The 26265-nt window shown below is 41.8% G+C and overlaps 1 protein-coding gene across 11 annotated transcripts in view; it reads left to right on the forward strand.

Annotated features, from left to right (window-relative positions):
• LOC112221920 (rap1 GTPase-activating protein 1) overlaps positions 1 to 26265 on the forward strand; it is a 113681-nt gene that overhangs the window by 4306 nt on the left and 83110 nt on the right. For 6 of the 11 annotated variants that reach the window (XM_042303836.1, XM_042303831.1, XM_024384357.2 and 3 more), the window contains exon 1: positions 22849 to 22998. The exons of 1 other annotated variant lie outside the window; for it this stretch is intronic. In XM_042303836.1, the coding sequence (XP_042159770.1) occupies positions 22955 to 22998 (44 nt within the window). In that variant the 5' untranslated portion in view covers positions 22849 to 22954. Of the gene's footprint in view, positions 1 to 22847; positions 22999 to 26265 lie in introns of those variants that run through there. 4 more of the 11 variants (XM_042303830.1, XM_042303832.1, XM_024384359.2 and 1 more) reach the window with 1 other exon arrangement.

A 26265-nucleotide genomic window follows, 5' to 3' on the forward strand; every position in this document is an offset into this window, starting at 1 on the left:
TGGATGTCCTTTGGGTGTTGGACCATTCTTGATACACACGGAAAACTGTTGTGCCTGAAAAAACCCAGCAGCACACAAACTGGTGCGCCTACTACCTACTGCCACACCCCGTTCACACCCCGCACTTAAATCTATTGTCTTGCCCATTCACTCTCTGAATGGCACACACACACAATCCATGACTCAATTTTCTCAAGGCCTAAAAATCCTTCTTTAACCTGTCACCTCTCCTTCTGATTGAAATGAATTTAGCATGTGACATCTATAATGTATCATAACTTTCACCTGGCTTCACCTGGTCAGTCTATGTCATGGAAAGAGCAGATGTACATAATGTTTTTTTACACTCAGGATATGTATTATGGTCTCAGTGTCATGGTTCTGTGTGGCCGCAGGGCTGACTGCATGTCTGACCCTTTCCATAACCCTATGTCCTCAGGGAAGTCTACACATCCGTTCCAGGAGCACCAGATGGCAACACTGGTTGCATAAAGAAGATCTTTCTTTTCCCTAAATCTTATCATCTATAGAATTAGGCTACCCAGACCTGATTTACCAAAGCAATTTTAAATTAGAGAGGCTTTTTGTTAATGACATAACAAAGTGCACATCATGTGTCTCTTTGGCTAGGGCAGGGATCGGGGTCTTAACTAAATGCTGCGAGTTATAATAGTAGAATACACAAGTAGAATAGTAGAATACACAAGTAGAATTTACAATTTTGGTTGTGCATCAGCAGTTTTTCTCTTATGTCAGTCACTGATAGTCAGTTAATTAGCCCATGTCAGCTGACATTTTTTAGATTTCTAAGTTCGTTTAGTGGCCAGCTATCCAAACTTGTTATCATGGTCAAATTACCGGCCCAGGGGCCACAATCGGTTTTGTTAGTCAGTCTCACTCGGATATCATTCTGCAAATGTTTCTCTCCACCCTATGGCATAATGTGTCAAATTGCAGGAAATTAGCAATAAAACAGCTCTTTTTCCTTTCCACCCCATGGCAAAATTGTAGAATTGCATAAAATTAGTTTGGCAACTGTGGCCCTTTATGATGAGTTCATATTTTTGTGGTCCCAACCCATCCCTGGGCAAGGTTGTCCTTTGGGGTAACAAGTGCATTTGCCATTGCCTAAATTTATTTTTTATTTTCTGATGAGCTAATAGAATACAGTGACTGCATATCAGGGTTTCTGAAATATCTCTCCCCTAAGCCACTCTACCCAGTAACCTTACCGGCCACCACTCCTCCATCCCTTGCTCCTTCCCTCCATCCTCTGTCCCTCCATCCCTTATGCTTCCAGATGAATGACTCTGCTCTGCTCTCCTTGTTCTGTTTCTGTGTTGGCACTGGGAGCTTGTATGGACACTCAGGAGGAGGCAGAGTGGGTTCGCTCTACTCTGACACTCCCTCCAAACAGACTGTCTTCTATTATTTTTTAACATAGTTACGTTATGGCTCAGCTCAGCAACATCATTATCGTCATCATCATGGTCACTGTGTGGGAAGATTTTCAGTTTATTCATGAGGATGTTCTATCTGGCCCCTTAAAGGAACAAAGGCTTCTTTAAAATGCACTTTCCCTATGAGCTCAGCTGCAGGAACGTGTCCTTGGAAATCCCATTCTCACCCTGGATCCTGTGGATTCACACGGACACTGGGGACAGTAGCCTGAGGCCAGCTGTTAATAGACTCCTGTCTGTCTGTCTGTCTGTCTGGCTGTCTGTGTCTCTAGGGATCTGGGACTTTAGGGAACATATCCCGCAGGTGCCACTGCATATATAGGTAGGGATGTTTTTATTGATAAGATCCCATAGGACTTGTGTGTGAATTATGTAGCCCTCACCTAAATATTAACTGAATGTCATTAGTGGTATGGTTTCTGAATATAGTGGTACATGAAAGGGATACTTCAGGATTTTTACCCTTCATTTACTTCCCCAGAGTCAGATGAATTTGTGGATACAATGTTTTTGTCTCTGTGTCCAGTATGAAGGAAGTTAGAGAGTTTTTGTGGACCAATTAGGATTAGCACAATAACTGGAAGTCTATGGGTATCTATTAGCATGCTAGCAGATACCCATAGACTTCCAGTCATAGTGCTAACTCTAGTTAGCATTTGCGCTAGCACTAGTTAGCAACTTTCTTCAAACTGCATTCAGAGACAGAAAAATTGTATCCACGAGTTCATCTGATTCTGGAGAAGTAGATAAAGGGCCTCATTGCCAAAATCCCAGAGTATCCCTTTAACTTTACAAGGCCAATAAGCACATGATGGGTTTTAGAGTGTTATTGGTCTCCTGATGTATTTACATGTACAGTAAATGAGTCCAAATCCACAACATCTTGATTCATCTACTTCACACTGTACATTTTTTGGAGCTCTGTGGTCAAAAAGGTTAACCTGATTCGTGGCTCATGTTTCACTAATGGATGGCACCAGTGTACCTCCTACCTTGTTTCGTTGTCCTAATGGGCCCTTCCCTGACCTCATTTACCTTTGTTGGCATAAAGCCAATGATTTAGAATATCAGAACAGGAATAATGTTAGCTTTGTACTAATACTATATAGTTATTTACCAAGTAGAATGATATAACTGCACTCTACAAAATTGATATCCAAAAGATAAAACCTACCATTCCCCATTATCTCCAACTTAAGCAGTACAGTAGTTAGCATTCAGCAGACCTACATTCAGTGTGTGTAACAGGGAGACAGTCAGCCCTTCAGTGCTGCTCATTATCCTCCCTCCAGTGCATCAGGACTAGCTGACGAGAGAGAGAGAAAAGCCTCTGAACTTCTCCCAGTCAATTTCCACTAAAGCTCCGCCAGATCTTATATCATGAATTATTTATGCGGTAGCTAGTAGTTTGTGTGAGGCTGCTGGGCTGGCTGGCTGCTCAGGAGATGATGATTTCTGCTTCTTTCATAATGCTGCTTGTGTTCAAATCAAATCAAATTTGTTCTGACTGCACTGTGTGTGGAGCACACTGTGTCCTGTGGAAGTCGGGGTACATCATAATATTTTTCTCTTCTCCCCCCCCTCATTCTCTCTTGTTCTAAAATGTTCATTCTCTCTCACTTCCTCACGCCCTCTCCTTCATTCTCTCTCTCCATGAACATCATCTAAATTATAGCACTGTCAGTGTTGTCTCAATTACATGCTTGTAATTAGTAGGATCAGTGTTGTTCAAGGATGCTCAGGAGCTAAATGGTAGAACACACTGGATTAACATTACATTTGTATTACTTTTTTATCTTTCTATTCCTGTTTGTAATTTACATGTGTGTACTGATAACTATGTTATTGGAAGGAAACTGGTATCAATGCAGTGGTAATTATAGTCCAGTGTTCTTTGTAGATGTTGCAGGCCAGGCAGATAGTTACTGTAGCACAAACACTGTTTAGAGGTGGATGTTGGTACTAATGCTTTTTTTGAAGGCATGAGGGATGGATGCATCCGCTTCCTCTGCAATTAATTATTTATCTGGAGACCGCATCTGTGTGCTGCTGTTTCAACAACTGCTAAAGATGTGGCCTGTGCCCCAAATGGCACCCTATTCCTTATATGGTGCACCTATAGTGCTCTGGTCAAACATCGTGCACAGTGTAGGGAATAGTGTTTGGGATGCAGATGTGATGTCAACTGGACTAGAGCTAGCAGCTTATTAGAGTGCGAGATAGTACTTTCTCTTTTATGGCTTTGGAATGAGTCACCCACCACTACCACCCTCCTCTCTGCCTCTGTAATTCTGCTATATTTACCTAATGTTTGCATCACTGGCTTAGCTCTGTGGGTGCTTATTTATTCAGGTGTGTTTCCTGGGGATACATGCTAATCTTTGAGTCAGGCCTTTTATTTTTGTTTGCCTGGTTTCATTACATGATTCCTGCTGAGCCTATACATATGAAATGATATATTTACATATCTGACTTGGTCTTTCAATGTTAAACTGACGCCCTTTTCCCCCCAGGGAATAGCCTATACATTAATCAAAATACCATGTCCCCTGCAAAGTAATTTATGCACACAGACCTTATGAAAAACATAACCCATCATGTATTCTAGCTGTTTCCTAAGTGTGTAAATCAAGGGTGTCAAACATGCGGGACAGATTCGGCCCGCGGGTGGTTTGAGTAAAAAATGTAATACAAAAAAATAAAACAAATTCGGGGAAGAGAAACAAACTCAATGGTGTAGAAATGATCATGGACCTACATTCATACAGTTTCTTGACTGGGTCCAGCTCGCTGATAATTATCGAAATAAAGCTAGACAGTCAGGCAGGGAGCATCGAAAATTCTAAAAACTATGAATAGAGAAGTATATTTTGCACATTTTACGGTGAGGAAATCAAAACTGTTTTCAGTACGGCCCTCCACACCTCATTGAAGACCGACTGCGACCTCGGGCACAAAAAGAGTTTGACACCTCTGGTGTAAATGGATGTGTCTCGGCATCATCAGTATATCCCCCATGTTTACCCTGTCACTTGGCTGAGGTGACTTCAAAAGGAGTTGTCTTGATGGAAGACTGCTCGTCGGAAATAGCACAGCATGAAATGTGTTTCTGTCACCTGATCTGTGTGTTTAGCATAAGACTTCTGTGTAGATTGAGAGCAGTGAAGCAGAAGTGTTTTTATCCTGCTAGAATGTGAACAGGGTTGATGGCCGTGACCACCTCTCCTCTGTGTGGTCATGGAGACAGGGTGTCTTAGAGTGGGGAAGGTTAAACATAAAGTCCTACTGAAGTGTCTGTCTGTCTGTGCAAGGGTGTTTGTACATAGTACTTGCAAACCTCAAAATCCACCTTTCTCACATTGAATATGAGACTAGCATTTCGCTACACTCGCATTAACATCTGCTAACCATGTGTATGTGACAAATAAAATTTGATTTGATTTTTAAGGTACGACAAAGTTTTTAAATTTTTTATTTAACCAGGCAAGTCAGTTAAGAACAAATTCTTATTTTCAATGATGGCCTAGGAACAGTGGGTTAACTGCCTGTTCAGGGGCAGAACGACAGATTTGTACCTTGTCAGCTCGGGGGTTTGAACTCGCAACCTTCCGGTTACTAGTCCAACGCTCTAACCACTAGGCTACACTGCCGCCCCAGTGATGTGGACCTGAAACCAAGCGTTTCATACTGCATGGATTGCATGTTTACTACACCTACTTAGTAGCTTTATCCTCGCCCTCAGCATAGCACAGCAGCAGAGTACGAGTCTGAAGTCACCACTCTGAGCCATATCTCCTCTCCTGTATGCTGGTAGTCTAGAGGAAGAGGGACCTCTTGCTCCTCTCTGCTAAAGATATTATGCATAGCATCCACATGTGGTAGAGAGACAGAGAGAGAGAGTGTGGTAAAGAGTGTTGACTGTGCTGGCCCTATAGCAAGCTGCTTCTGGAGTCTTTCAGATAAGAAAGTCATTTAGCGGAGCTCTGATGCTTATGGACCCTCACACAGTCAGACTATCTCTACGATGGTGACACTGCACACTGAGCAGCCAGAGTGGTAGTGTCACTATAAAGGGGTCCATAATTAGGGGTCAATGGTTGTCTGATTTTAGTTGACTGTGAAGAGAATACTGTACAGGTGAGAGCAGTACTGTATACTAGTGACTAGTAAACCATACAACCTCACAGCCACTGCTGCATAGCTTCAGCTGTCCATGGTGCTGAAATATTGAAGACCTTTATGGATTTTGTACTATTGAAGACTATTCATTAGCTAACACATTTAGGCATCCATAAGTATGTCTACATCTTTACATCTTAGCAACCACTAATTGCCTCTACTGGATTATTCATATATGTGGAGTGTGTGTAAATATTCATGGACATGCTGGAAAAGATTATGCATAACGATCGAATAACAGATCGTTATACTAGCTGACTGACTGCATGCTGTGGGCTCTAGCTATCGTTATAATCTCATATCGTGAGGTCCCTGGCAATTCCCAGCCCTACACCCCTGTAGTGAGTCCCATCAATAGTCATGACGTAATACAATTATACTCTGTTGGCTGACGTAGCTCACCACCAAACCTCTGTGAATTTGTGTGTGTGACGTGGTGAGGTTGGACCCAGGTGTAGAGAAGAGACCAAACGAGGAATCATTGGTTAAGGATAAACATAATAGTTTACTGAGAAACGGTAGCCGCAGGATCACAGTACACTTGAAAAACAACACACACTAAGTCTCAAACACTCACTCAGGAAATGCTTGCACGCTGTAAACAATTCAAGCTTCTGCAAAGGACAAGACTAAGCACACAAATTGTTTTAGAGGTCATTGTGTTTTCCAATGATTTTCTATGGGAAACCTGATTTATTAGGGCCCAGATTGCAGTTCCTATGGCTTCCACTAGATGTCAACAGTCTTTAGAAATTGTTCGATGTTTTTCTTTTGAGAAATGAAGAAGTAGTCCTATTCTTCCCATGTGTCACTCAGATGGACTCAAGTCTTTTGGTGCGTGTGAACAGGAGCGCGTGAACAGGCTCCTCGTTATTTTTCTCCGGTATTGGAAACCGTTTATTCCGTCTTAAATTTGATTATTTACATTTTAGGGTACCTGAGGTTGGATTAGAAACGTTGATTGAAATGTTTGGACCAAGTTTACAGGTAACTTATTAGATATTTTGTAGTCATGTTGGGCGAGTTGGAACCAGTGTATTTCTGAAACAAACGCGCCAAATAAATGGACATTTTGGGGATATAAAGAAGGGATTTATCAAACAAAACAACCATTCATTGTGTCACTGAGACATTTGGGATTGCAAAAAGATTAACAAGAAGGTAAGCTTTATTTCGATGTATTACATGTGTATTTATATGAATGTTAAATATTTATGTTTTTGTTTGAATTTGGCGCTCTGCAATTTCACCGGATGTTGTCAAATCTATCCCGGTAACGGGATTCGAGCTTAAGGGATCCCTAAGAGGTTTTAATAAGTGACGGTACATGTATCATGATAATTGGACACGCATAAACCATATTATGACCATGATGACCATATATAAAATGTGTAAGAGAAAGTTTCTCCAACTTCTTTATTTTATGCAACAATAAATAGCTAGTAGCTGTAGCAGCCCCTTCAGCTGGTACTGTCTTTTCACTTTCCTGCTATAAAATGGTCTATGCTTATATATCTCTCTCTCAGGGGACTAATATAAAGGGGATGGGAGTGAATAACATATGTTAACCTCCTGAATAGATAAATAATTGAGTTCATAAAGTATTCCATTAGATCTGTGGCTCAGGACATATTACAACGGGACTTTAAGGGATAGTTTAGACATGATGTGCCAAAAATGTGAGTTCTGCGAATACAGCTCAGCATTCAACACCATAGTGCCCTCAAAGCTCATCAATGAGCTAAGGACCTTGCTAAGGACCATCAATGAGCTAAGGACTAAACACCGCCCTTTGCAACTGGATCCTGGACTTCCTGACGGGCCGCCCCCAGGTGGTAAAGGTAGGTAACAACACATCTGCCACGCTGATCCTCAACACAGGGAACCCTCAAGGGTGCATGCTCAGTCCCCTCCTGTACTCCCTGTTCACTCATGACTGCACGGCCAGGCATGACTCTAACACCATCATTAAGTTTGCAGATGACACAACAGTGGCCTGATCAATGACTAGACCACCTATAGGGAGGAGGTCAGAGACCTGGCTGTGCCAGGACAACAACATCTCCCTCAACGTGATCAAGACAAAGGAGATGATTGTGGACTACAGGAAAAAGAGGACCGAGCACGCCCCCATTCTCATTGACGGGGCTGCAGTGGAGCAGGTTGAGAGCTTCAAGTTCCTTGGTGTCCACATCACCAACAAACTAACATGGTCCAAGCACACCAAGACAGTCGTGAAGAGGGCACGACAAAACCTATTCCCCCTCAGGAGACTGAAAAGATTTGTCATGGTCCTCAGATCCTCAAAAGGTTCTACAGCTGCACCATTGAGAGCATCCTGACTGGTTGCATCACTGCCTGGTATGACAACTGCTCTGCCTCCGACCGCAAGGCACTACAGAGAGTAGTGCGAACGGCCCAGTACATCACTGGGGCCAAGCATCCTGCCATCCAGAACCTCTATACCAGGCTGTGTCAGATGTATGCCCTAAAAATTGTCAAAGACTCCAGCCACCCTAGTCATACACTGTTCTCTCTGCTACCGCACAGCAAGCGGTACCGGAGCGCCAAGTCTAGTTCCAAAAGGCTTCTAAACAGCTTCTATCCCCAAGCCATAAGACTCCTAAACACCTAATCAAATGGCTACCAGACTATTTGCATTGCCCCCCCCCCCTCCTGCCCTTTTACACCGCTGCTACTCTCTGTTGTTATCATCTATTCATAGTCACTTTAACTCTACCTACATGTACATATGACCTCAACTTACCGGTGTCCCCGCACATTGACTCTTTACCGGTACCCCCTGTATATAGTCTCGCTATTGTTATTTTACTGCTGCTCTTTAATTACTTATTACTTTAATTACTTATTCTTATCCGTATTAGTTTTTGTTAACTGCATTGTTGGTTAGGGGCTCGTAAGTAAACATTTCACTGCATTCGGCACAACATTCCAACATTCACTCAATGAACTCTGGGTTTTTACAAAGTGCAGGGCAAGCCATTCCATCAGATTGTGTTATCGGACAGCTTGATATACCTACTTACATTTTGGAAGCTAATAGATTGCATTTAGTTAAGAGATGAGACATAAAAAAGGCACTTCTCTTTTCCCGTTAGCACTGGCTTTGCTGATTAAAAACGTACTTATTTACTTAATATGATTGTGATGTGTTGTTGTCTCACCTAGCTATCTTAATGTACTAATTGTAAGTCACTCTGGAGTGTAAATGGCTAAAATGTATAATAATTGTAATAAGAAGATACTATTAACAGGTACATATTATTGGTCACGGAATAACTAGCAGAAGAAGAACTGCAGATGAAACAATGCTGTGATTGAAAATTGTACACCGGGCAAATCATGAGTCATGACCGCAGTAAAATTCCACGTGACCATTGAGTCTCCTTTTATGCCCTCTGGAGATGCTTTGGTAGTACCCAACTTGTTCGCTTCAGGGGCTCTTTTGAGAGGGTCTGAGTTCCCTTGGAGTGTTCACACTGCACAAAAAGTTTTTGCGAACTGAGTTCACAAAAATTGTCTGAAAGGGACCAAGTGTGAAAACACCCTTAGTTTTTATATGGTTTTCACGTGAGAGCTGACCACTGTCACCCCTTTGGCAGCTCCTTGAGAGCTGATGAAGTGTATCAATCCCTCCATTGTCCAGCAGAGGACACTCTTACTCTGACCTGCCCTGTCCCCCGTGGACATCTTCACTGGTCAATTAGATAAAGTACATCCTGATTTAGTCACACTTGATAAAACATGAAATGTTAGGCAAATGATTATTAATCTGATTATGATCTTTCCACGGTGCATGCCTATTAATTTCTCCAAACAAGTCCTTTTGAATGGATTATTCCAACACAAGGCATTTCAGCCCTTCCATTCTACTCCATCCTATCTATTATAGTAAAAAGAATAAAACTTGCTGTTTTTCCTCTGTCATGAAGATTCAAGTAGACTTGTTCTGTCCTGTCCATTCTCACTGGGCTGGGTCTCTATTGATCGCGTGGCAGAGAGAGTGGTTGTGGCCACAGAAAGCCATCCATTACAGTGCTGCCCGGGCCAGAGTGGAGAGATATCATAGTACTGAGGAGCCATTAGAACTGAAATAGATCTCTCTCTGCGATCGATCCAGGCTCGGGGAGCAATGTGTCCCGATCGCCCTCACCTCATCACAGACCTGCCTTGCAAGTCTTTGTCTGAAGTAACCAAGACAAGCAGAATTCATTGATCAGTAGACGGCTACTTTGAAGAAGTTTCTCTTCCCCATAGGAAAGCGTTTAGTAAGTGAATTCGATGAGTCAGTCCAAGAGAGGTTATTATTATTTCTGAATGCAGATATAATACCGTATATGATGCCTAATTGCTTTCATGTCACATCTTGAAGTTTAATAAACTAAATCATAGATCTATACAGGATGTTAACATACAGTTGAAGTCAGAAGTTTACATAAACTGAGAAAATGTATTTGGCTAAGGTGTTTCACAATTCCTGACATTTAATCCTAGTAAAAATTCCCTGTCTTAGGTCTGTTATGATCACCACTTTATTTTAAGAATGTGAAATGTCAGAATAATAGTAGAGTGATTTATTTCAGCTTTTATTTCTTTCATCACATTCCCAGTGGGTCAGAAGTTTACATACACTCAATTAGTATTTGGTAGTATTGCCTTTAAATTGTTTAACTTGGGTAAAACGTTTCGGGTAGCCTTCCACAAGCTTCCCACAATAAGTTGGGTGAATTTTGGCCCATTCCTCCTGACAAAGCTGGTGTAACTGAGTCAGGTTTGTAGGCCTCCTTGCTCACACACACTTTTTCAGTTCTGCCCACAAATGTTCTATAGGATTGAGGTCAGGGTTTTCTGATGGTCACTCCAATACCTTGACTTTGTTGTCCTTAAGCCATTTTACCACAACTTTGGAAGTATGATTGGGGTCATTGTCCATTTGCAAGACCCATTTGCGACCATGCTTTAACTTCCTGACTGATGTCTTGAGATGTTACTTCAATATTTCCACATAATATTCCATCCTCATGATGCCATCTATTTTGTGAAGTGCACCAGTCCCTCCTGCAGCAATGCACCCCCACAACATGATGCTGCCACCCCTGTGCTTCACGGTTGGGATGGTGTTCTTCGGCTTGCAAGCCTCCCCCTTTTATCTCCAAACATAGCGAAACATAACGACGAACATAACGATGGTTGCAAACCGTAGTCTGGCTTTTTTATGGCAGTTTTGGAGCAGTGGCTTCTTCCTTGCTGAGCGGCCTTTCAGGTTATGTCGATACAGGACTCATTTTATTGTGGATATAGATACTTTTGTAACCGTTTTCTACAGCATCTTCACAAGGTCTTTTGCTGTTGTTCTGGGATTGATTTGCACTTTTCGCACCAAAGTACGTTCATCTCTAGGAGACAGAATGCGTCTCCTTCCTGAGCGGTATGACGGCTGCGTGGTCCCATGGTGTTTATACTGTACTATTGTGTGTACAGATGAACGTGGTACCTTCAGGTGTTTGGAATTTGCTCCCAAGGATGAACCTTGTGGAGGTCTACAATTTTCTTTCTGAGGTCTTGGCTGATTTCTTTTTTATTTTCCCATGATGTCCAGCAAAGAGGCACTGAGTTGGAAGGTAGGCCTTGAAATACATCCACAGGTACACCACCAATTGACTCAAATGATGTCAATTAGCCTATCAGAAGCTTCTAAAGCCATGACATAATTTTCTGGAATTTTACAAGCTGTTTAAAGGCACAGTCAACTTAGTGTATGTAAACTTCTGACCCACTGGAATTGTGATACAGTGAATTATAAGTGAAATAATCTGTCTGTAAACAATTGTTGGAAAAGTTGTGTCATGCTCAAAGTAGATGTCCTAACCGACTTGGCAAAACTATAGTTTGTTAACAAGAAATTTGTGGAGTGGTTGAAAAATGAGTTTTAATGACTCCAACCTAAGAGTATGTAAACTTCAGACTGTATGTTATTCACCCCCATTTCTAGAGCGAGAGAGAGAGCGTTCCACACGGTAGCCTGAACAACACTCCTTTTCATCTGCTGTGTCAGCCATAATATCCTGCCCCTCTAATTAGACCCTATGAAAGGGTGTGTGGAGCATGTGCCAAGGGTGTGTGTGTCTTTGTAGTTGTGTGTGCATGGGGCCGTGTGTGTAGCTCAGAGGGGCCTGTGGGACTCTGTAACACCACTTACAGCCCAGCGGGCTCAACACCACTCATGTCAAACTGTCAACAACACACAGAGCCACACATGAGCTAATTTCAAATGGCTGCTTTTACAAGGGTCAGCTATGCACTTGCTGCCTTGGAATACCTTTTATGTTTAAGAACACTCAGTAATTCAGGCAAGACAAATATGACCGACCGGCTCGATTCGGTCTTATATAGCAACATTTGAAATTGTGTTTTTAACATTGGATAAAAGTAGAGACTAAAAAAGTTAGAAAATTGTAAATCATACACTATAGTTGAGGAACAATGAGAAAGTACTGCTTTAAAAGTTACTAAACTTGTATCCTCACTTTTGAGAAAATGGCCTTTGAATGTTTTGGGACCTACTTCTTTGTCTACACCCATTCAGCATCGTTCACACCCTCTTAAGCTTTAGCCCCACCCATTAAGCGTTGATCCGAGCATTCTATCCTAAAAACAGCAGTCAAGCACCCAAGCTCCCAAGCTAACTGGCTAATGTTGGCTAGCTTGCTAGCTACTTCCAGACACTCTCTCTCTCCCACTAGCTAGCTAGCTAAACAATGAACCATAATCCCAACTCATGACGTTACCACCCTGCATGACTCTGCAGGAAGCTAACCAACCAGGTTCAATATTAGCTAGCTAACATTAGGCTATAACTAACAAAGCAAATGGCTCTGAGATACAAATAATATTACTACACAGATCATACACTAACGTTAGCTAGCGAGCAAGCCAGCTAACGTTTGCTATCTAGCTAACAGTACACTTTTAACTTGAAATGAAAACGACTTTCTGCCAGAATTAGAAATGTGCAATATCTGAAAATATAGTTAGCTACCTTACATGGGATAGACACTTGTCCCTATCATGGATGACGTGGTTGCCCTTACTTAGTTTGAAGATGTAATCCATCTCCTTAGCTATCATACTCTAATTCCACTGATTTCAAAACTCGGTCCTCCAGAAAGTGGAGAGCAACACTTTTGCAGTTCTACTATGCAATATGTTTAAAAAAAAATGTGTTAGACAGTATTGCATACACATACTGACCAGCTAAAATAGACAAAAGCGTGCTACATGGCAGACCAATCTGAACTCCTCTCTCAGCATGTCCAGCCCACTCATTATCTCAGCCAATCATGGCTAGTGGGAAGGTTGCTGACTTTCTGTGGCTAAACCAACTAGACTCGTAATTTAACCATTTTATTCGTATTTACAGATTGCATACAAGTTTGTTATTAAGGCACATGAAAGTTCACATGTTCCAGAAGGCATTTCTGCCCCCAAAAAAACACATTTCAAATGGCTCTCCTGTGAAGTACATTGTGAACACAATTAACAGGCAAGTGAGTATTCTGATCTTATCATTATTTCTATGCACATTTTCCAACGCCAAACCATATAAACTTGACTTTTGGATTTAAATTTCAGGCGATATGTATTTGTGTAATGACCACTTATCAAGGTGGACAATCAAACGCCAAAAAAGAGATTTTGACACTAAAATGCCTTTGTGAGTAGTCAACAAACGTTTGGTTGTGAGGGGTGGAGAAGAAAAGGCGCAAAAACTGCAAAATGGAGAAGAAAAAGCTACCGCAAATTAACTGCAAAAGACCTGAGAAGAATTAAACGTCAAGCTACCAGGAACCCATTATCCGCCAGTGCCACCATATTCCAGAACTGAGAAGAATTAAACGTCAAGCTACCAGGAACCCATTATCCTCCAGTGCCACCATATTCCAGAACTGAGAAGAATTAAACGTCAAGCTACCAGGAACCCATTATCCTCCAGTGCCACCATATTCCAGAACTGAGAAGAATTAAATGTCAAGCTACCAGGAACCCATTATCCTCCAGTGGCACCATATTCCAGAACTGCAATTAAACCTGGAACCCAGTCCTCCAGTGCCACCAAGGTGTCAGAACTGCAACCAACCAGAGACATGGCCAAGGTCAAGAAGGCTGAAACACGACCAACACTGAATAAGATTCATAAGTTGTAGCATCAAGATTGGGCAAAGAAATAGCTGAAGCCAGAATTTTCAAAGGTTTTATGGACCGATGAAATGAGAGTGACTCTTGATGGACTAGATGGATGGGACCGTGGCTGGATCAGTAATGGACACAGGGCACCACTTCAAGTCAGGCGCCAGCAAGGTGGAGGAGGGGTACTGATATTGCCTCCTATCATTAAGGATGTGGTAGTTGGACCTTCTCGGGTTGAAGATGGACTGAAACTCAACTCCCAAACTTACTGCCAGTTTGTGGAAGATTCTTTCTTCAAGGAAGATGTCCTCAGCATTCAAGAAGGCCATGATCCTTATGCAGGACAATGCTCCATCACATGCATCCAAGTACTCTACTGCTTGGCCTGGCAGCAAGGGCCTCAAAGATGCCTGAATAATGACCTGTCCCTCTTCCTCACCTGACTTAGATCCTATTAAGGACTTGTTGGCCCTTCTTAAACGTGAGATTTACAGTGTGGGAAGACAATACACCTCTTTTGAACAGCATTTGAGAGGCTGTGGTTGCTGCTTCAGTGAAAGTTGATTGTGAACAGATCAAGAAATTGACAGACTCCATGGATGGAAGGCTCATGGCAGTTATTGAAAAGAAGGGTGGCTAGTATATTGGTCACTGAATATTTTTGAAAGGCAACATTTTTATTTGTCATTTTGTGTTACTTATTTGTTACACTTACTCTAAAAATTGAGAATAAGCAAGTGAGTTAGGAGAAATGATTTTTGTAATTTCATTGCCTAATAATTGTGCACACTTCTATATTCCCATGAGAAAGACAAAATTCACTTTTCCTTTGTTAAACATTCAGGTTTGGATTGACTGAGAGCATTGTGTTTGTTCAACAATAAAATGAATCCTGACGAATACAATTTGCCTAATAATTCTGTACACAGTGTAGTGACGTGCGACATATGCCTAGATTCCTGAATTGAGTCACAAATGCACAATGTTAAATGAGACTGTAGTTATACAGTAGAGATGGAAGGGATCGATCTTATTTTGAATGACATGTATGTGGCTCATCCAACATGACATCGCGCCAGGTTGTGGTTTGGCACTTTTTAATAGGAATCACCCCAAAAAGATCAGTCATATTACAAACAGTTTACTTTTGCTTTAAACGGTGGCATCTCTCAGCACTACTCTGCTCAATGGATGCAGCAAGTCACTCACCCCACCCTACATTTTTATTTAACCAGGTAAGTTGACTGAGAACACATTCTCATTTACAGCAACAACCTGGGGAATAGTTACAGGGGAGAGGAAAGAGACAATTGTAAGCTGGGGATGATTAGGTGACCGTATGAGGGACAGCTTGGGAATTTAGCCAGGACACCGAGGTTAACACCCCTACTCTTACAATAAGTGCCATGGGATCTTTAGTGACCACAGAGAGTCAGGACACTCGTTTTAACATCCCATTCAAAAGACGACACCCTACCAAGGGCAGTGTCCCCAATCACTGCCCTGGGATTTATTTTAGACCTGAGGAAAGAGTGCCTCCTACTGGCTCTCCAACACCACTTCAGCAGAATCTGGTCTCCCATCTAGGGACCGACCAGGACCAACCCTTCTTAGCTTCAGAAGCAAGCCAGCAGTGGGATGCAGGCTGGCATGCTGCTGGCTATGCAGCTAGTGAAATGCAGCTTGTGAAATATGAAAGTGTAATTAAAATGAAATGGCCAAATGGCTTCTCAGCACAATTACCGTTTGAATATTTACTCCTTTCAAATATTTAAATACCCCCTCCACTCTCCAAATAACCAAGTACATACAGAATGTACACCTTGTTCTACCAGGCCACTGCTGAAAATATTTCAAGGTAGGCCTATACTGCAGCTATAGGCAAGTGTATTCATCAGGATACAGGGCCAATATTTTGGAATAATTAACCAACCTCACTCTTCAAAGGGTAATGCTGAGTCTTACTTTACCACTTCATGCTGGGGTCCAGAGAGGAAGTTTAATGAGACAGAGCTCCCTGTGTGAAGTGCTTTAAAGAGACCCTTCTGTTGGGTTGAAATTGGTGGCAAAAGGACTTCAGGAGGTTATCGGAAAAGATACGTCTGTGCAGGGGAACAACTTTGGTTTTAGAAGTTGGATAACTTCAGTTGGATAAACACTCCAAACAGCCTACCCGACCGCTCGTCGGCGTCCGCATGGTCCTAAAGCGCACCGTTGCATCGTTTTGCATCACATTCCAATGATAAAACTGGGAGGGGGGTATAAATGCAATTTCAGAATGTGGGGTGGGGGGCAGCATGTCCCCTGGTCCCCAGTGTTGAGCCCATGCGTCTATGTATCAACTATTTGACTCTTTAAACCTGGAGAACATAAAAAGTTGTTGGCTAAAGGATTCAATGATGCAATGGTCCCAGCAGGCCTGCCCTGTTTAGCCTAGTGCTGAAAGTTTGTTTGTGAACCCAAGTGATTGATATTGTTTGGCCTGCCTCTTAACACATTAAACGTCTCCACAGGGAAAATTGGATTTCTTAGGGATAGAAATGATGAATGCAGGTTCCTGATATAAAGGCGCTGTACACACACAGCTGCTCGTTTCTTTAGCGTCCGCTTCTCTACAGCTCAGGCCTATGCTGATTTATTCCTCAAGGGCAGAGTATGTGAGCAGAGTTGAGTGGTCAGAAATCCCGCTCATCGGTAATGGAGCTCCATGTCCTTTCCAACTGCTCTGCTAAAAACCGCTCCGCACTCACAAAAAACAAACTGTCATTCCAAATTTGCTCCATTCATTAAAATAACAATTTAACCAACACCCATGTATTTTTGGGACTATCTGGACCTACCATTTGGTTTTAAAGTATTGAAACCAAACTACATGGTTTGAGTGAAAAGTATTGAAATAAACATGAAAATGTGAATGTAAGAAGCGCATATAATTTCAAATAAACTACATGTCATATTAAACAGCATATAAATACAATAGGTCAGGAGCCAGACAGGGAGCTTAAAAAGCAACAAAAATGAATTATTTATTCTATATTATTTCAATTATGTCAAGGCTAAAGCCTACAAAGAAATATATTGTAAAGCATTTGTGAGTGCGACACAATAGGCTGGCAGGGACATCAAGCTCTCAGCATTTAAACCACATTTTGTTGTATTAAATCATTATAGTCTCTAAATTGGCCATAACGGCTGTTGCTTGCTTAGAATTAAATGCAAATTAAACAAAACATGCCTTATTATGTTCAGTCCACAATGCCTTGGAATTCAATTTTAGAAACACAGGTTTGGCCAGTCTGTCTTCAGGCTCATGTGAGTGTACCTGGAGAGCAGGCCAGCAGTGACGGTGCCTGGAGAGCAGGCCAGCAGTGACGGTGCCTGGAGAGCAGGCCAGCAGTGACGGTGCCTGGAGAGCAGGCCAGCAGTGACGGTGCCTGGAGAGCAGGCCAGCAGTGACGGTGCCTGGAGAGCAGGCCAGCAGTGACGGTGCCTGGAGAGCAGGCCAGCAGTGACGGTGCCTGGAGAGCAGGCCAGCAGTGACGGTGCCTGGAGAGCAGGCCAGCAGTGACGGTGCCTGGAGAGCAGGCCAGCAGTGACGGTGCCTGGAGAGCAGGCCAGCAGTGACGGTGCCTGGAGAGCAGGCCAGCAGTGACGGTGCCTGGAGAGGAGGCCAGCAGTGACGGTGCCTGGAGAGCCAGCCAGCAGTGACGGTGCCTGGAGAGCCGGTAGTCCTAATGGTCTTTAGGCAAAAATAACCCAATCAAAATGAAAATCTCCTTGAAAGTGTGAATATGCCAGGCCTATTGGGCCAAAGTCAATTATGACCTATTGTATAGATAATAGAACAAAATAAACTAAACTTTTAAGAGATCCGATTTTTTTGTTTATAAATACTTTGCTACAATGACACACTTACATGCTGACCACAACGCTTGTGCGCTTGTGTCCACGTGTGTCATCGCATGTTGATTTTGTCCTCCCATACCAGACACAATCAGGACACGCAGGTTGAAATATCAAAACAAACTCTGAAAAAGCTATATTAATTTGGGGACAGGTCGAAAAGCATTAAACATTTATGGCAATTTAGCTAGCTAGCTTGCTGTTGCTAGATCATTTGTCCTGGGATATAAACATTGGGTTGTTATTTTACCTGAAATGCACAAGGTCCTCTACTCTGACAATTAATCCACAGATAAAATGGTAAACTGAGTTTGTTTCTAGTAATATCTCCTCCTTCAGGCTGCAACCAACTTTAAAGTGCATTACCACCACCAAATGGTCTGGAGTGTGGACCCCATGTCATCTTTCATTCACCCATGTGGGTAAATGCTCCTAAAAACCAATGAGGAGATGGGAGAGGCGGGACTTGCAGCGCTTCAAGCATCACAAATAGAACCAACTTCTATTTTATCACCTGGCTACGCAGACGCTTGCGAGCAGTGTGGGTGCAATGATTGAATAACATGTATGTGTACATTTATTTTGCAACGCACGCTGTGGTCAGCATGTCATTTATCTACCCACCTCGTTCCTTTCTGCACATAGCACATAGTAAGTAGGATTACACCATCATGCTTACAGGATTTATTGAACTGCATTGTTGGTTAAGGGCTTGAAAGTAAGCATTTCAAGGTAAGGTCTACCTACACCTGTTGTATTTGGCGCATGTGACAAATAACGTTTGATTTTGATTTTATACGTGTCTTTTCAGATTTTTTCACAATTATTATTTAGTTGTGGAGACCACGTCACCGCACTCCCTTGCTTGCGCTTAGTCCTGCTCATCTTTGTTAGTCACTTTGAATTTGCACTTGTGTGTTTTTTATTAGTTTCTTTATGAAAATATTTAGCGAACTCCATGACAGTAGCTAATGCAAGGGGCTATAGCAACAGACAAGTGCATGCTGGGACAGGAATGCACTGAGCTCATGAAGTGTGCGCTACTGGAGCGAAATTGGAGTGGGCGTGAAGGCCAACGCTCTAACCTTTTGGGAATCTCGTGCCACGCTCCAGTCAAATTGGGCACACTCCGCTCCATCTCTACTCCGCTCACATACTCTGCTCAAGAGCACATGACCTGCTTGCCTGCTGAAACTGGCGCCCAATCTGCCTCAACCCTCCCTGCCTCCCTCTATCTGCTCCACACAGCCAGACCAGATTGGAGATACATTATTGAATGCATGTGGCCTTATTTACACATTAACAGATTGCCAGTCTGAAGGAGGAGACAGGATGCTCCATTTACAACAGTGGATGTACTGTAATAAGACCGTCTATGCAGTGTGTTCACACTATACTTGTTTAATAAGGTATTCATTGATCAATGCGTGCTGTTGAGATTAAGTTATAATTGCATTATTCTAACTTCAAAGTTTAAGGTGTCTGGCTCACCACTTAGTTTCGAAGTTCAACTCTATATTTTGTCAAACGTACTGTATTTCTTTTTCGTTCTTGTTGTTTTGCTAGAGGGTGATATCAGTGTAGCGAATCAATTGCCGTGTGAGTCTGAAGGAGAGGTTGGTTATCACTGAGGGATCGGTGCTTCTTTGTGCTTCAAGACAAAAGAGCAGCCAGTCAGAGGACCTTTGGGGCTCCAGCCCTGTTGCTTTTGCTGTGATAGCACGCTCTGTCTATCACTCTCACACACACACACACACACACATACATACATACATACATACATACATACATACATACATACATACATACATACATACATACATACATACATACATACATACATACATACATACATACATACATACATACATACACACACACACACACACATATACACACACACACACACACACACTGCTTAGATTAATACAATTGTCTGAAAAGCAGATGAGTACCAGAACTTCGCAAAAATCTTGTAGTGCTGCTGAATTGATAAAAAACCAGAGGAAGTTTCAGCAGTCTGTTCTGTGCTGTCGTGCCAGACAGAGGTCATTACTCACACTGGCTTTACAGTTTACACTGTGAAATGTTTACAGCCATAGTGCTGCACATTACTGTTAGTGTAGCTCAACCGTCAATTAAAGAAATTGGGAAATTATTGGGAAACTCGGAATCAACAAAATATAGAAACTATTCACACCCCTTGACGTTTTCCACATTGTGTTATAGCCTGAATTTAAAATTGATTTAGATTTTTTTTGTCACTGGCCGACACACAATATCCCATAATTTCAAAGTGGAATTATGTTTTAGACATTTTTACAAATTAATTCAAAATGAAAAGCAGAAATCTCGAGTCAATAAGTATTCAACTCCTTTGTTATGCAAGCCTAAATAAGTTCAGGAGTACAAATGTGCTTAAGTCAAATGTAATAAGTTGCATGGATCCACTCTGTGTGCAATAAGAGCAGACATTGAATATCCCTTTGAGCATGGTGCAGTTATTAATTACACTTTGGATGGTGTATCAATACACCTAGTCACTACAAAGATATAGGCGTCCTTCCTACTTAAGTTGCCGGAGAGGAAGGAAACCGCTGGGGGATTTCACCATGAGGCCAGTGGTGACTAAAACAGTTACAGAGTTTAATGGCTGTAATAGGAGAAAACTGAGGATGAATCAACAACATTGTATATAGTTACTCCGCAATACTAACCTAATTTACAGAGGGAAAAGACAGAAACCTGTACAGAATCAAAAATATTCAAAAAAATGCATTCTATTTGCAACAAGGCACTTAAGTAATACTGCAAAAAAATGTGGCAAAGCAATTCACTTTTTGTCCTGAATACAAAGTGTTATGTTTGGTGCAAATCCATTACAACACATCACTGAGTACAACTCTCCATATTTTCAAGCATAGTGGTGGCTGTATCATGTTATGGGTATTCTTGTAATCCTTAAAGACGGGAGTTTTTCAGGATAAAAAATAAACAAAATTGAGCTAAGCACAGGCAAAAAAAAAACTGGTTCAGTCTGCTTTCCACCAGACACTGGGAGATTAATTCTTCTTTCAGCAGGACAATAACCTAAAACACAAGGCCAAATCTACACTTGAATTGCTTTCCAAGAAAACAGCGAATGTTCTTGCGTGGCCGAGTTACAGTTTTTACTTACATCTACTTGAAAATCTATGGCAAGACCTGAGAATGTTTGCCTAGCAATGATCAACAACCAATTTGACAGTGCTTGAAGAATTTTGAAAATAATAATGTGCAAATGTTGCAGAATCCAGGTGTGGAAAGCTCTTAGACTCACAGCTTTAATTGCTGCCAAACATAAGTATAGACTCAGGGGTCTGAATACTTATGTAAATGAGATATTTATGTATTTCTTATTCAAACATTTCTAAAAACAGGTTTTCACTTTGTCACTGTGGGTTATTGTGTGTAGAAGTGTGAGAGAAAACAAATCTATATCATCCATTTTGAATTCAGGCTGTAACACAACAAAATGTGGGATAAGTCAAGGGGCATGAATACTTTCTGAAGGCACTGTGCGCTATTGGAGCAAACAGATGGTGTAACTATCTAATTGATTATGTTTGTTGATCAGTTACATTGATGCATTAAGTGCCTATCCATCCAATTACAATGAGTGCTCTACAGTTATAGTGTTGGACCTCACTGGCCCTAAGGGGAAAATGGTTCATGATGGAATTAGTTACAGTCAGATGGAATCTTATTCCAAACAGAAAAGGTCTCTGTATCTCACTTACAATGATGGCTTTTTGAATTCTGTAGGTAATTCACAGTACATGTAGTTGTCTTAAGCATATTTAAAAATGAAGTGTTCTATACTGTCCAAAACTTGAATGTTGCGTGTATATAATGATCCAAGTTATGTTTTTGACTCTATTCTTGTGGTATCAATGATCCTGCTTTGCCACTGTCTGCCAGAGGAGGTGGCTACTCTGGCCAAATATTTACTGCAGTTAATCAATGAAACCAATCACTATAGTGATACAGAGACACAGTGCTACAGGCTTTAACACTGGCTGGTATCCACTCTAAACAGCCCTTCTGTATCACTAGGGTTGTACTAAAGCAGGGTTCCCCAACTGAATTTGGCCTGCAGTGACTGTACTTCACCCCCAAAGTTTTCACAAAAAAATGAAATAATAATATAAACAAATGATTACATTTATTTTGCGGGGCGTATAAGACTGTAAAAACAACAGCAAATCCGTTCCAAATCAGTTTAATTTGGTAAAACTGTTCCAAAGTATTCCTGCACATAATAGAGAGATATACTGTAGATGTGATCGTATATACAAATGCAAGCAAGGTTTGAAATTATTATGTTTTAGTCAAATATTACATCTGTTTGGCCTTATTGCGAACAATTTTCAAGTCTACAAATGATTAAATCTGGTCCCCTGACCATCCATCCGCTCAAGAAAGAATTGTCCTGAGGCTGAATCTCCTTGATGATCCCTGTACTATAGTATACATTTTAAGGGAAGTTACTGTATGTTGAGTGAGTAGTACTAGTAGTAGTAAGTAAGTAGTAAGAGAGAATGGTACTTCTTCTTTGCTAGCTTTGACCCATATCTTGTAACTTGGAGCTCTTGGAACAGTTGATATCCTGGAGCTGGTGTGTGGTGTCTCTTTGTGAGAAGAGTAATGATCTGTTTGGCCTTATCAGTACAGCCACCGGCACTGGGTTGTTTGACCAGCTGCCTCAGAGAGAGAGCGAGACAGAAAGGGAGAGGGGGTGAGAGAGAGGGGGAGGGAGGGAGAGAGAAGAGTGAAAAACAAGTTCCCAGTAGATTGTGAAGATAAATAGCTGCATCATGTTTCTCACAACATTGAACTTCTTGTTTTCTGTCATCTATCACATTACCTCCAATGAAACTCATTTTCTGTCCTCATCTACCTTGTGTAAATAGTACTCTCATTAGTTCTACCCATAAGCAAATTATTGAATTGTTCATTATCCCCCCCCCCTGTTTGTTAAGGAGGCATGAGAGGGGACGAGGGAGAGAGGGAAGGAGGGGCAGTGGAGCTGAGTGGACAGCCACACGCACTCACTCTCTCTAACACACAGTCAGCGTGAGGGAGTGAGTGACAGAGGTAGAGGCTCCATTCAGTGCTGAGTTGACTCACTCACTGTTGGTCTACTTCCCGCCCCATTAGCTGGCATGCCGCAGAGAAAGAGGAGTTTCACTTTTGGAGCGTATGGCGGGTAAGAGGGAATACGGTTCTCATTTACAGAGCTGAGCTGCTCAAACTACCTCTGCACAGCACTTTTGTGTGTGTGTGTGTGTGTGTGTGTGTGTGTGTGTGTGTGTGTGTGTGTGTGTGTGGGCATGTGTCAGCCTGCCTGCTTTTCACAGAGGGATGTGATTTCTGCTTGAATAGATTATTAGTCTTTCCTCTGTGCTTGTTAAAAACCATCCCGTGCTCCCATGTACATTACAATGCAGTTGACCCTGGTTGTGCATTATTTAACATCAGCTATGACAGACAGACTCAACACCAGCTAAACCCTAGACTGACTGATAGTCCCAGGAAGCTTGGCAGGGTGCAGCGTGGTGAGGAGGGAGAGAACAGTGTTTCACTAGAAGCTGCACAGACAGGAACTCTGATAGAATAAGACGGTGTAAAGAACAGGGAGGCAGGCAGGCCCATGAGAGCTGAGGGTATGATTGAGTTTGGATTGAATTAGAGTAGACGGTGTGGCTCACTTTGCAGTTAAACACGCACACACACGGACAGGCTGTTAACTGTAAACAAATCAGAGTGTATTTACTCAATCTATCAAGCGATCTTCATTTGATTGACTCTCTTTATGCAAAACGTTGCTTCACTTACAGAGTCTGTATGCAGTTTGTGTGTCGACATGTGTGTTTGTAAAGTCTTCTATGTCTCTGTGTTGTACTGTACAGTATCCTTCCCAATAGCAGCTAAGTGTAGATCGAGCTCTCAGGTGACTGTAGTCTCCCCTCTGACTATACTGGATACTCCCCTATAGACAGAGACTATGTAGGAATTTACACCACATTCAACAGGTGCTCTATGGTATGTATGAATAGCTTCTCTCAAGGACAAGTTGTGGGGGTGTGTCATTCAGTCTGGGCAACCCTGAGGAGTAGAGATTATTCCACTTGCTTGTCAAAAACAGATTGGAAAGAATTAGGAGGATTTTAACTGTAGATCTGTTTGCTATGACAGGAAAATGACTTGGCATAGTTCTTTTTGGTATTGGCCTTGCACTTTGTACTTTTGGCATTTTGATAGGCCTGTCTGATTTCCCGCATCAGCTTATCCTGGCGCTTGCATCCCATTGGCATTCACTGTGAGGAATTAAACTATTCTGTTGTCTACAGAGTGGTATTTCCGTGACTCGACTTTGTCTCATTTAAATGTCAGAAGAGCAGCTTCTCAACTCAAAACCAGGTCTTCCAACACCAGTTGTCACACCCATCCTGTAGAGGTGTTTAGTTGCAACTTCATGTAAGATATTTTTTGAGGTACATTTCATGGCTACTGATATTGATATACTATCCTCTCAGAATTTAACCGGTCTGTTCACAATCTAACGGATTTAGAGTGGAGCCAGCACCAGGATTCCCCATTAACTATGTTTATGGCATTGGGAAGAAATCTACAGTTGAAGTTGGAAATTTACATACTCTTAGGTTGGAGTCATTAAAACTCGTTTTTCAACCACTCCACAAATTGTTAACAAACTATAGTTTTGCCAAGTCAGTTAGGACATATACTTTGCATGACACAAGTCATATTTCCAACAATTGTGTACAGACAGATTATTTCACTTATAATTCACTGTATCACAATTCCAGTGGGTCAGAGGTTTACATACACTAAGTTGACTGTGTCTTTAAACAGCTTGGAAAATTCCAGAAAATGATGTCATGGCTTTAGAAGCTTCCGATAGGCTAATTGACATTATTCTAGTCAATTGGAGGTGTACCTGTGGATGTATTTCAAGGCCTACCTTCGATATCAGTGCCTCTTTTCTTGACATCATTGGAAAATCAAAAGAAATCAGCCAAGACCTAAGTATTTTTTTTTTAGACCTCCACAACTCTGGTTCATCCTTGGGAGTATTTTCCAAACGCCTGAAGGTACCACATTCATCTGTACAAATAATAGTACGCAAGTATAAACACCATGGGACCACGCAACCGTCATACCACTCAGGAAGGAGATGCATTCCGTCTCCTAGAGATGAACGTACTTTTGGGCGAAAAGTGCAAATCAATCCCAGAACAACGGCAAAGGACCTTGTGAAGATGCTGGAGGAAACAGGTTCAAAAGTATCTATATCCACAGTAAAACGAGTCCAATATTGACATAACCTGAAAGGCCACTCAGCAAGGTAGAGGCCATTGCGCCAAAACCGGCATAAAAAATGGGGACATGGGGACAAAGATCGTACTTTTTGGAGAAATGTCCTCTGGTCTGATGAAACAAAAATATAACTGTTTGGCCATAATGACCATCGTTATGTTTGGAGGAAAAAGGGGGTGGCTTGCAAGCCAAAGAACACCATCCCGTGAAGCACCAACCCGTGAAGCACGGGGGTGGCAGCATCATGTTGTGGGGGTGCTTTGCTGCAGGAGGGACTTGTGCACTTCACAAAATAGATGGCATCATGAGGCAGGAAAATGATGTGGATATATTGAAGCAACATCTCAAGACCTCAGTCTTAAAGCTTGGTTGCAAATGGGTCTTCCAAATGGACAATGACCCCAAGCATGCTTCCAAAGTTGTGGCAAAATGGCTTAAGGACAACAAAGTCAAGGTATTGGAGTGGCCATCAGAAAACCTTGACCTCAATCCTATTGAAAATTTGTGGGCAGAACTAAAAAAGCATGAGCAAGGAGGCCTACAAACCTGACTCAGTTACACCAGCTCTGTCAGGAGGAATGAGCCAAAATTCACCCAAATTATTGTGGGAAGCTTGTGGAAGGCTATGTGAAATGTTTGACCCAAGTTAAACAATTCAAAGGCAATGCTACCAAATACTAATTGAGTGCATGTAAACTTCTGACCCACTGGGAATGTGATGAAAGAAATAAAAGCTGAAATAATTCTCTCTCTACTATTATTCTGACATTTCACATTCTTAAATAAAGTGGTGATCCTAACTGACATAAGAAAAAAAAAAACTAAAAACTGACATTTTTACTAGGATTAAATGTTAGGAATTGTAAAAAAAAAAACATGTTTTTAAAAGTATTTGACTAAGGTGTATGTAAACTTCAGCTGTACATGACACAGTATACATGTCAAGTGTCAGTGTGTAGCGGCTCTGTAACGGTCGTCGTCTGATGAAGAAGGATCGGACCAATGCGCAGCGTGGTAAGTGTTCATGATTTTATTGAAAACTGAACACTAGAACAAAAATAACAAAATGAGAAACGAAACAGTCCTGTCAGGTGCCGACCACTAAACAGAAAACAACTACACACAAAACACAGGT

The sequence above is a fragment of the Oncorhynchus tshawytscha genome, linkage group LG22, assembly GCF_018296145.1.
Source record: "Oncorhynchus tshawytscha isolate Ot180627B linkage group LG22, Otsh_v2.0, whole genome shotgun sequence".
Lineage (NCBI taxonomy): Eukaryota > Metazoa > Chordata > Actinopteri > Salmoniformes > Salmonidae > Oncorhynchus > Oncorhynchus tshawytscha.